Source organism: Pinus tabuliformis, chromosome 9 (genome assembly GCF_031772625.1).
Source record: "Pinus tabuliformis cultivar Carrire ecotype Pingquan chromosome 9, CPIR1, whole genome shotgun sequence".
Lineage (NCBI taxonomy): Eukaryota > Viridiplantae > Streptophyta > Pinopsida > Pinales > Pinaceae > Pinus > Pinus tabuliformis.
In genome coordinates, this window is record NC_142307.1 from 879,439,838 (window position 1) to 879,452,035 (window position 12,198).

At 36.5% G+C, this 12,198-nt stretch overlaps 1 protein-coding gene across 2 annotated transcripts in view; it reads right to left on the reverse strand.

Annotated features, from left to right (window-relative positions):
* Positions 1-535: 535 nt before the first annotated feature.
* The window catches only part of LOC149151593 (voltage-dependent chloride channel 1, chloroplastic-like), a 32,597-nt gene continuing 20,934 nt past the window's right edge, over positions 536-12,198 (reverse strand). Inside the window, exons 2-4 of one of the 2 annotated variants that reach the window (XM_089445960.1) lie at positions 1,791-1,958; positions 1,356-1,562; positions 536-1,256 (exon numbers count right to left, since the gene is read on the reverse strand). In XM_089445960.1, the coding sequence (XP_089302086.1) occupies positions 1,068-1,256; positions 1,356-1,562; positions 1,791-1,958 (564 nt within the window). In that variant the 3' untranslated portion in view covers positions 536-1,067. The remainder of the gene's footprint in view (positions 1,257-1,355; positions 1,563-1,790; positions 1,959-12,198) is intronic. The other variant, XM_089445961.1, reaches the window with a different exon arrangement.

Below are 12,198 nucleotides of genomic sequence, written 5' to 3' on the forward strand. Positions count from 1 at the left end.
AGTTTGTATCTATTTTCTCTTTTATGTTACAAGTTACAACAGTGTACTATATTCCAATTCAGACAGCTAACTTATCTTGAAGAACTTGTAAAGTTGCTATTAGACGATAGGTCATTTTGGATTTTAAAGAGAAACAGGGTAGAAGGAAGACGAAACCTGGGTGCCTTGTCAACTAGCAGCATCTCAGGAAAGAAAATTCATCATAAGGTTTCCTCACAAGGCAAAACAATATTGTGTGGAAACTTATCTAGTTCAGTTTCCCTCGAGGAATATACAAACGTGGGGTTATTAGTCTCAGTACATTAATATAATATGTATGTTTAAGAAATACACAAATAAGCAAGCTGAAGTACATGGCTAGGTATTTTACTGATCTCTGTTGTTCGTGTATGCACTTAAGTAGTTACCTAAGAAAATTTAAGTTGACGATTAACTGAGACATCAAGTACTATCAAATTGTACAGAAACAAATATATCCAGAAGATCTTGGTGAGACTCACAATATAATATATCTAACCATAATATACAAACATCATTGAGTAAACAAGATAATTAATAATTATATACAAGTCTGGAAAATAGTTTAGCTTTGCCAGCGCCCTCTTTGTGTTGAATCAACTCTATTTGAGTTTTGAGGCAAAGCAAAGACCAGAAATTCAAGCCAGAACTGCATAGTACTTCTATATGCTATTTACAATAGTGGAGCTGATTCTTTATAAATGTTTTTCCTAAATCCATGTATCACCCAAAAATGAAGCTCCACTGAGTTGGGTGACGGATCTAACCTTCACTTAAGAAGTCTTAATTCTGCATTGATAGGTAACTCCTATCCCTAAATGTTTGTCCTGTTTAAAAATTTATAAATTGCTACTACACATTTGTGGTTCATAGTGAGTGAACATAACTTACAGCCATACTTATTTCTGCCCAGAATTTCATTTCTAGGTACCAAAATCTCAGAGCCCTTGAACTTACAATACAGAACCCATAATAAAAATGGCTTATGAGGTGCTTCTTGACATTCCTTCTCGAGCTGTACTTATTTCTGGCATATTTTACAGTTTCATTTATTTTCCTCTGTTCCTCCATCCAGTGCCATTTGAACCAACTCTGTATGAAAGGATCTTTTTCTCTGTGTACATGTTATCATCAATTGAATTATGGAGATTAATCATTTCCCTAATATTGTCATGTGCTAATGTACACATTTGCTGTAATGCAAGCATAGGGAAAGGCTCCTCGATTAAAACTCCAACCTACAGAAGAAGGCACAAGCATCAATGCAGGAAAGAATACACAATAGCCATCAAGTAGTAGCATAAACAAGATTCTCCAAAGGTAAATCAAGGGCGTACTTCTTCAATGCAAAACAAAGATGCTGCACTGACAAATGTAGCTGGTACGACTATCCACTCACATTCATCCCAAAGGATGATAGGAAGAGTGAGATGCCAAAGGACTAGAAATCTTGAAGTCAGCCGAGTATAGGACAATGGAATTGGGATTCCAATGAGCCTTTCACACACACCGATGCTGTCATTGAATTGACATATATGTGAATCCTGTCCAGTTCACGTTGGAGTACAGCAGATATAAATGTCTAAAACTTTAGTTTGGAAAGAAAATAAATTTCTGGTAAGTTTCACTTTTATCATTTTGCATTCTGCAAGACGCATGCCCACATTGGAAAAATGTCATCAAGAAAATTTAGTTCAAGAATAAAAATGCCATTTATAAGAGTATAGCATGCAATGAATGAAGCTAGAGTTCAAATGCACAATTTTGCTTACCAAAATATTTTGTTTGGAATCAACCAGTTGTAACCGCTCCAAACATTCAGACATTAACTGAAGGATGCAAGAAGGTGGATGCTGCGAACTAAACACAGTTTGTAGGTCGTCTTCTTGGAGCAGGGTTCCTAAATCATGCCTCATATCTGATCCATGAGTAATGTGGCACTGAAAGACAAGAAGATGTTGGTTTCTTTTCTATATACCATAGTTCAGAAAAGAGCTCAAAAAGACAGAACTATAGATAAAACAAGGGAAATGCAGTAATTTTGAGTTTTCCATAGTCATAATGGATTCAGATTCCTGATACAGCAGTACATTCACACATGGTATTACATCTCATACTGTGTTAGCAAATAATAACCCCAGAATATCAAACTTTTGGGCACCATGAATTGCCAATTAATGAACTGTACTAGCTGATAATTTCCACCTGCTAACCATGTAATAAATTCTACTCGGTCTCAGATGAATGTCAAATGTTGAGGAAAATTTCAAACGGAACTAAATTCGAGGCAGCTGCTGTATCAGGAAAGACAGAATAAAAGTTGTGAGAACACATACAGAGATATAACAGCATGTGTGTGACATTAAACTCAAGATAAATATCCACAATTCTCTTGGAATATGGTGAGATAAAGAAACTGGCAATTGACTGAGTCTGCAAGTTCACCCTAATTACCTAGATTGGGATAACATTTGAACAAGAAACCCTAAAATACAAGGAAATTAAAATGTCCAGTAAATGCTGGAAAGCCCCAGAAATACAGTGCTTCAGAAAAACTAATAAATGAGTTATGATTAAGGGGAAGTCTGTAGGGTCGATAGTGATATCTTATTCTAAATGAACAGAGGAAACTTGGCCTCTTCCACCTGAGAAAACAGATAAGGGTAAAGGAAAATTCCACTGTTTGAATAGTTACACAGGCATTCAAAATGCTCATTATTTACATCCAGAGAGCTTGGGTAGTTGGTCATCGTGGAAAGCCTGGGATCAAATATAGACTTCATTGCACAGAATTTACAAATGACTTTTGTTTGATCTATGAGAACTCAGAAACAACCAAACATCTGTTGTGAGAATGCAAGGGGCCCCCGAATCTTCAGGTAATGGATACCTATGGACTATCAAATTCTATTTCTTGTGCCCCTTCATTCGAAACAGATGGATGATTAGGTAGGTAGCTAGAAATATTCATGCAAAACAAAGATTGAGTGGCATTTCTTTCTTCTGGAGAATGCAATGTTTGTTAAAAATAAAAATGGACCCATATGCTCCCACACCATATTACAGTATATTGTGAAAGAAAAAAGGAACATGCAATTACACCGCATGGTGAACACACATATCCAGAAGGTAACTGAGACATTTTTAAATCATTACTAGCAGTATGTGATAGAATAATAACGATTCTATAATGCGGAATAAACACTTAAAAAGAATCGAAAACTTTAATGCCCAATGAATCATACCTCCGGCCATTGATGCTACTCACACTCCGATATCGGACTTTCCGCTACGCTTGAGGCAACCCACTTCCCTTTTGTCTTCCACGTAGCAATTCAGTCCTGAGCTGAAGCAGCTACAGATTAGCAGATACTCACGATATATGTATCTCTTGGCTAAAATTTACTATGAGAGTAAATTTTGTGAGACTTGTTGATAATGTGTCAGGACTTGAAACTTGGCTAGCTTGGGAGTTGACAAAACAAAACAACGCATGAAAACATGGACTCGGCAAAACTGTGCAAAAAGAAAATTTCAAAACATATGAAATTTTGTGCAGGGAAACTAATAATGTGTGGTTCTGAGTGTAAGAAAAACACCGCCCAAAACAACCCAAACGCAAATCGGATAATGCGAAGCAGCACAGATCTGGATGGCGAATTTAGGAAAAAGATATATCTGGAAGGGAAACTTCCCACGAATTGAGACTCTAAATTTCAATGTCAATATTTGATTAATGAACTCCGTAATTAGAAATGCCTCGTGGAGACCAATGCAGTGATGACATATATCTGGCACATCCAAGCTCTACTCGCTCTAGCTTGATGGTGTAAAACTGAAGGGGATTGAGTTAGTGAGCTTGGGGACCAAACAGAAGCATTTATAGCCAAGCTTCCATCAAGCTTCTGTTGGCTATGTGTCAAGTGTTCCACAGATCATGGTAGAGAACTGCAGAGGGAGTAATGGACCACTCCAGGAGCTCCCAACAAGAAATTAATTTCACTGCAATTGGTTTCCGTAATTTAAGGAAATCACTGCAGTTGGTTTCCATAATTTGAGGAAATGACTGCAGTTGGTTTCTAGAATATTGGCAGCCGTTGGGAGAGGGAGCTTAACATTCTCCCACTTGGTACATACTTCCAATCTTAATGTCTCATCTTAAAACCCATTGAAAATCTGTATTAAGTAATAGATACATGAATCATGGCGATAAGTCCTCTAATGACGAGTATTATCTTCCATGTATTACTATGTATTTATTTCTATTATAATTTATGTGGCAACAATTTCTTAATGAATAAACCTTATGTTTATTCTTGGTCCTACACAGATGAATTCTCTCAAATCAAATTAAGGTGCACATAAATATGAGAAAAACATCACAATAATTAAGAATTTCATTAAAATAACATTGTCCATACAATGAGAAACTACATAATGGAACCAAGTCCCATATTCATTACATGATCCTTGAATTTAAACGGTGGCATGCCCTTAGTCAAAGGATCAGCGATCATCAACTCAGTGCTGACGTGCTCAATGACCACTTTCTTTTCTTTAACACGTTCCCTTATAGCTAAATACTTAATGTCGATGTGTTTATTTCGACTCCCACTTTTGTTGTTTTTAGCCATAAAAACAGCAGCTGAATTGTCACAATACATTCTCAATGGCTTAGAGATAGAATCCATAATTCTAAGTCCAGAAATGAAACTCTTAAGCCATATACCATGTAAAGTAGCCTCAAAACAAGAGAAGAACTCGGCTTCCATAGTGGAAGTGGCAATCAAGGTCTGCTTGGCAATCCTCCATGATACAGCTCCACCGGCCATCATAAAAATGTATCCTGATGTTGATTTGCGTGAATCAACACATCCAGCAAAGTCAGAATCTGAGTAGCCAATTACTTCCAAATTGTTCGTTCGTCTATACATAAGCATGTAGTTTTTGGTTCCTTGAAGGTACCTCATTACTTTCTTTGCAGCTCTCCAGTGGTCTAAACCTGGATCACTCTGATATAGTCCCAACATTCCCACAACCAATGCAATGTCAGGTCTTGTGCAAACCTGAGCATACATTAGGCTTCCGACAGCAGAAGCATATGGAATGTTGTTCATTTGTTCCCTTTCAAAGTCGTTCTTCGAGCATTGGTTCAAATTGAACCTATCACCCTTCACAATGGGAGCTACACTTGGTGAACAATCCTTCATCCGAAATCTCTCTAAAATTTTATTAATATAGGTTTCCTGAGACAGACCCAAGATGCCTCGAAATTTGTCTCTATGGATCTTAATGCCAATGACATAAGATGCCTCACCCATATCCTTCATATCGAAATTTTTAGAGAGGAATTGTTTCACCTCATGCAGCAAACCCTTATCATTGGTTGCTAGCAAAATGTCATCCACATATAAAACAAGAAAACAGATTTTACTCCCACTGACTTTCAGGTATATACATTGATCCATAATGTTTTCTACAAAACCGAAAGAAGAAATTAGATTATGGAATTTCAAATACCATTGGCGGGATGCTTGTTTCAAACTGTATAATGATTTCTTGAGCTTGCAAACCAATTGCTGACAATCACTAGAGGGGAATCCTTCAGGTTGTTTCATGTAAACCTCTTCCTCTAGATATCCATTGAGAAATGTCGTTTTCACATCCATTTATTGCAACTCCAAGTCAAAATGGGCTACTAATGCCATAATAACGCGTAAGGATTCTTTCTTAGATACAGGAGAAAAAGTCTCCGTGTAGTCGATTCCTTCTTTCTGAGTGAATCCCTTAGCAACAAGTCTTGTCTTGGATCTCTCAATGTTGCCCAATGAGTCTTTCTTTGCCTTAAAGACCCATTTACATCCAATGGCTTTTGCACCATTAGGCAACTCAACAAGATCCCAAACTTCGTTACTCTTTATAGAATTCATCTCTTCCTTCATGGCATCATACCATAATTCTGATTCTTTGCAACTCATGGCTTGTGAAAAAGACTCAGGATCATTTTCGGCTCCAATGTTGTAGTCAAATTCTTGCAGATACACAACATAATCATCAGGAATTGCTGATCTCTTTGGTCTAGTAGATCTTCTTAATGTTGTACCATCATCTTCCTGAGAAGTATGTGGTTCAACTCGTTGTTCAAAAGTTCTTGGCAACTCTTGAACTACCTGATCTACTGAAATGCCCTCAGCAGCTTGTGGAACTTCAACAATTGGTTGTTCAACACCAGTTTGTACTTGAGGGGTTCTGTGAACAATAACCAATCTATCACTTGAGGTGAAAGGTTGAGATTCTGAATGATCCTTCACAGAAATTATGTTCCTGGTTTGATCGCTCCCACTGATCAAGTCATTTTCAAGAAACTTTGCATTTCTTGATTCCACAATCCTAGTGTTGTGAGATGGACAATAAAATCTGTAACCTTTAGACCTTTCAGCATATCCAATGAAATAGCCACTAATGGTCCTTGGGTCCAGCTTCTTCTCTTGTGGATTATAAATTCTCACTTCAGACGGGCATCCCCAAACGCGCATATGTCGCAAACTCGGTTTCCAACCTTTCCATAATTCCAATGGCGTTTTAGGAACAGCCTTGGTTGGAACTCGGTTTAATATATACACTGTTGTCTTAAATGCTTCAGTCCACAAGGATTTAGGAAGATTGGAGCTGCTAAGCATACTCTGCACCATGTCCAATAATGTTCGATTTCTTCTTTCTACTACACCATTCTGGTCGGGTGAACCAGGCATGGTGTATTGGGCAACAATCCCATGCTCTTGAAGAAATGTTGCGAATAGCCCAAGTGCTTGTCCATCTTCTGTGTATCTACCATAATATTCTCCATCTCTATCTGATCTCACGATCTTAATTTGCTTGCCGCATGGTTTCTCTACTTCAGCCTTAAAGATCTAACAGGCATCTAATGCTTCATTCTTTTTATGAAGCATGTAGAGATACATATGTCATGAGTAATAATCTATAAAATAGATGAAGTATCTCTAACCGTGTGAGTCCATGTCTGGACTACATATATCAGTATGTATGATCTCTAATATGTGCAAACTCCTATTGGCACCTTTCTTTGACTTGTTGGTTTGCTTTCCCTTTATGCAGTTCACACAAGTCTCAAAATCAGTAAAATCCAAAGTATTAAGTACCCCTTCATTTACTAATCTTTTAATTCTTTCTATGGAGATATGACCTAGTCTCCATGCCATAATTTAGAGGAATCTTCATTAATAACACATCTTTTAGTGCCAGTGTGAACACACATTGAATCATAAGTGCCATTGTTTTGTAAATTAATGCAGTAAAGACCATTAGACAAAATACCATTCCCAACACAATTAGAATTATAAAATAAACCAAACGATGTTTCTGAAAAGTTAAAGGAATATCCAAAAGGTACAAGCCTTGAAACTGAAACCAAGTTTCTAGAAAAACTTGGAACATAAAAGGTCTTTTCTAATTCTAAAACAAAGCCACTACTTAAAGTTAAATAGCATGTTCCTATAGCTTCCACATGCGAGCCCATCTTGTTTCCTGATAAGATGCTTTGCTCACTTCCCACTGGCTTCCTTAGGTTTTGCAAACCCTGCAAGGAATTCGAAATGTGAATTGTTGATCCACAATCAATCCACCAGGTGTTAATATTGACGTTAACCATAATAGATTCATAACAAACAAACGAGATTGGATTACCTTTGTCTGCAAGCCATTTCTGAAATTTGGCACATTCCTTCTTCATGTGTCCCTTCTTTTTACAGAAGAAACACTTGGAATCCTTCTTGATATCGGCTTGGGGAGGTACTTTACCTTTCCCTTTCCGATTGGCTTGAGATTTTCCCTTTCCTTGCGTTGCCAGCATTGCACTTTCTCCCAGTTCCATCACCAGTCTCCCTTCCTCTTGAACACACATGGTCATAAGTTCATTAATTGACCATTTATCCTTATGTGTGTTGTATGAGATTTTGAAGGGTTCGTATTGTTGCAGAAGAGTGTTCAGGATGTAGTGCACCAGGAAGGACTCCGATATTTCAACCTCGAGTTTCTTCAATTGAGCCACAGTGTCCCTCATTTGCATGATGTGCTCGCGTACACCTTTCACACTGGTGAGCCTTAGGGATGAGAACTTCATGATTAGGGTGCTTGCTAGTGCCTTGTCTGAAGTGACGAATTGATCATCAATGGCTTTCAACAAGTCTCGGACCTTTTCATGCTGATCAACGGAACCACGAATACCAGCTGAAATTTTAGTCTTAATGAACATCATGCTTAGGCGATTAGATCGTTCCCATCGTTCATAAAGCGTGATGTCCGCTGCAGTGCTGGTATTAGTGAGTGCTGGTGGTTCATCTTTCCTAATAGCATAGTCTATGTCCATCCACCCCAAATGAAGGAGAACTCTCTCCTTCCAGACCTTATAGTTATCTCCCTTAAGTTCAGGGATATCACGACGAATTTCAGAGAAATTTGCAGGTTGTACAACAACATAAAATTAAAGATCACATGCTTATGTTAAAATTAAGGCCTAAAAATAAAATTTCATGCTTTACCAATGTAAATCATGCTTAAAATTGAATCTAATGACATAAAAATTGTCTGTGGACTAAATTTTCAATTCAAGCAATTTCAATTATTCTTTATGATAGAATTTATCAAATTATTTACTTAATTCATAATCCTAAAGGGTATATTATGATTATAATTTGATATAAATTCTATATTAGATTTGAACTTGATGATAAAACTATTAATTCATAATTCCTGTGGGTAAGTTATGAATAATTTAATATTTTATCCTAATTAATTATATAAATATAATAAAAATTCATGTAGGATAAAATTTATTATATTTAGTATAATTAATTACAACTAATGTCTAATTATTCTTTATGTGATCCTAATCAATAATAATATATAATATTATTCAATTAAAGATGTTGTGGCTATTCTCTAATCAATTAAAAATTATATGGATCACTATACATTATTTCTTTTATGCATAAAAATTAGCTTGATATGAGAATAATGATAATTTGCATAAATAAAACTATAATATTCATGCATAACATTTAACGATGGGTCTCGTATACTCATCAAAAATAGCATGTTTTAATTTATAGCAGAAATAATCAATTCATGCAAATTAAATGTGAGCATAGTTAATAAATTCAGAAAATTCTCAAAATATGGCATTGAGCCAAATCGAGCATGTCTATAAACACCAAGGCAGAGATAAAAATTGCTCTGATACCAAATGATAGAATAATAATGATTCTATAATGCGGAATAAACACTTAAAAACAATCAAAAACTTTAATGCCCAATGAATCATACCTCTGGCCATTGATGCTACTCACACTCCGATATCGGACTTTCCACTACGCTTGAGGCAATCCACTTCCCTTTTGTCTTCCACGTAGCAATTCAGTCCTGCACTGAAGCAGCTACAGATTAGCAGATACTCACGATATATGTATCTCTTGGCTAAAATTTACTATGAGAGTAAATTTTGTGAGACTTGTTGATAATGCGTCAGGACTTGAAACTTGGCTAGCTTGGGAGTTGACAAAACAAAACAACGCATGAAAACATGGACTCGGCAAAACTGTGCAAAAAGAAAATTTCAAAACATATGAAATTTTGTGCAGGGAAACTAATAATGTGTGGTTCTAAGCATAAGAACAACACTGCCCAAAACAACCCAAACGCAAATCGGATAATGCGAAGCAGCACAGATCTGGATGGCAAATTCAGGAGAAAGATATATCTGGAAGGGAAACTGCCCACGAATCGAGACTCTAAATTTCAATGTCAATATTTGATTAATGAACTCCGTAATTAGAAATGCCTCGTGGAGATCAATGCAATGATGACATATATCTAGCACTTCCAAGCTCTTCTCACTCTAGCTTGATGGTGTAAAACTGAAGGGGATTGACTTAGTGAGCTTGGGGACCAAACAGAAGTATTTATAGCCAAGCTTCCATCAAGCTTCTGTTGGCTATGTGTCAAATGTTCCACAGATCATGGTAGAGAACTACAGAGGGAGTAATGGACCACTCCAGGAGCTCCCAACGAGAAATTAATTTAACTGCAATTGGTTTCCATAATTTAAGGAAATGACTGCAGTTGGTTTCCATAATTTAAGGAAATGACTGCAGTTGGTTTCCAGAATGTCGGCGACCGTTGGGAGAGGGAGCTTATCAGTATGTACAAGGAATGACATCTGCCCACAAGGGATATTCCTACCCCACCTCTTACGACGCAACTACATTCCTTTTATAGATTCCTTGGGGCCCACACCTCTATGCCAGTGAAAACACAAGTAACCTTTGGTTATAATGGTTCCATATACTGCCCGTTATGAAGCTTTTTACAAAACTTTAACCATATCGCAATTCTTGCAAAGCTCCTCAATAAATTAAATATGCTACAGTATTACAAAGATATCTTGAAATCACTCCATGTCAAGTTTTTTTTTTTCCAAATCCCCATGTTGTTGTCATCCAATCTCCATGTTCGGCATGTTAAGTTTCTTATTTGTCTTGCACATACACACCAAATGCCCTGAAGATATATTCTATCAACTCCAGCAACTCCCACTGAAGAATCTCTTCCAATAGTTCTACACCAACATCCATGTAAGTCCACTTGCAACAATGGGACGGGTTGCGGGGGGGCGCCCCTGCTCCAAATTCACGCTCTGAGCAGGAGCGACTCGGGAGCTAGCCGAGAGCACACTCCCGAAATTGCTCCATCTTCTAGAGCAATTTTGGGAGATCGCTCTCGGCAAAACAAAATGCTCCCTAGTTTTTCAGGAGCGTTTAGTCTTTTTTGCAAAAAAAATTGCAATAATATTCCATAGGCAATTTTTTTTCAAAGAAACAAATAAGTTTTGAGTAGGGCAGCCTAACGATCAAGCCTATGGCCCTAGTATTGATATGCGATTCATGGTAATGCTAAATTTTTAAAGTAAAAGGATGAAAATGAAGATTAAGGAGAATGTCACTGACATTCTCCTTAATCTTCATTTTCATCCTTTTACTTAAATTTTTAACATTACCATGAAATGGCTCAAGATGTTTGAGAGTGATTCCGACCTCATCGGATTTCATATGAAGAAAGTAGAATTTTAGATTTCATTCAAAAACCAACAAACTTATCAGTTTTTCAAGATTTTAGGATTGAGGGGATTGCAATGTTTCCATTGGATTTTGTCATGTATTAGGGTATGGAACTCGTATTTAATCAAGAGCACCAATCCCTCTATGTACCTTGATGCTAGTGACATTGGTTGTCGAACTCCTCTATCATGACCCTCCTAAAAATGTATGCATCACTCAAACAAAATCTTGACTTGACATGCTATGCTTTTTCTATCTTATGTTAATGCTTAGAGGGTGATATTGATGACAAAGATCCCTATACATATCCAAAGGTAATGACAAAGATACCTCTGGGTATTAATGCTTAGAGGGTGATATTAATGACAAAGCTCCTGATAATCCAACAAGACTAAAAAATTAGACATTTCTCATGGCGGCAAGAGGCCCAAGCATTTAGACATTTCTCGTGGCTGCAAGAGACCCAAGCATTAGCAATAGATAATAGATTTACTTGTCTTTTCTAGTTTCTAGTAGTTTTTATAACTATTGACTCTTTCATATTTATTATGATATTTTTTGCAAACAATATATGACAATTTAAGTTTGAAGTTTGAAGTTGGCAATTATAACTCATTAGTAATGAATTATGAATATGATGCTTCGTGAAAGTTGAAAGTTGTTTCATTTCATTTCATGTTAGACATTATTTGTTGTAATGGTTACACTTGGCTTACAAGTACAACTTTGGTGATCAATGATGACAAATGTTATATATTGAATTTTGTAAGTTTGAAACTTTAAGCTTGATGAATCATGAGACTCAATATGTTGTATGTTACTATGTTACTAACTTGTGGACATGGTTGATGAAGATTATAACTTCTAGATGATTGTTGTTATATGGTTCAATCCATGTTTTTTTATGTTTTTTATATCCAATTCATCATTCTACATGCTTTTGTTGACATATATGCATCAAAATATAAAAAATATAAAAATACATATTATATAAAAAACGCTCCCAGAATCACTCCCAAACCAGGAGCTTGTGAAAATGTCGTTCCCG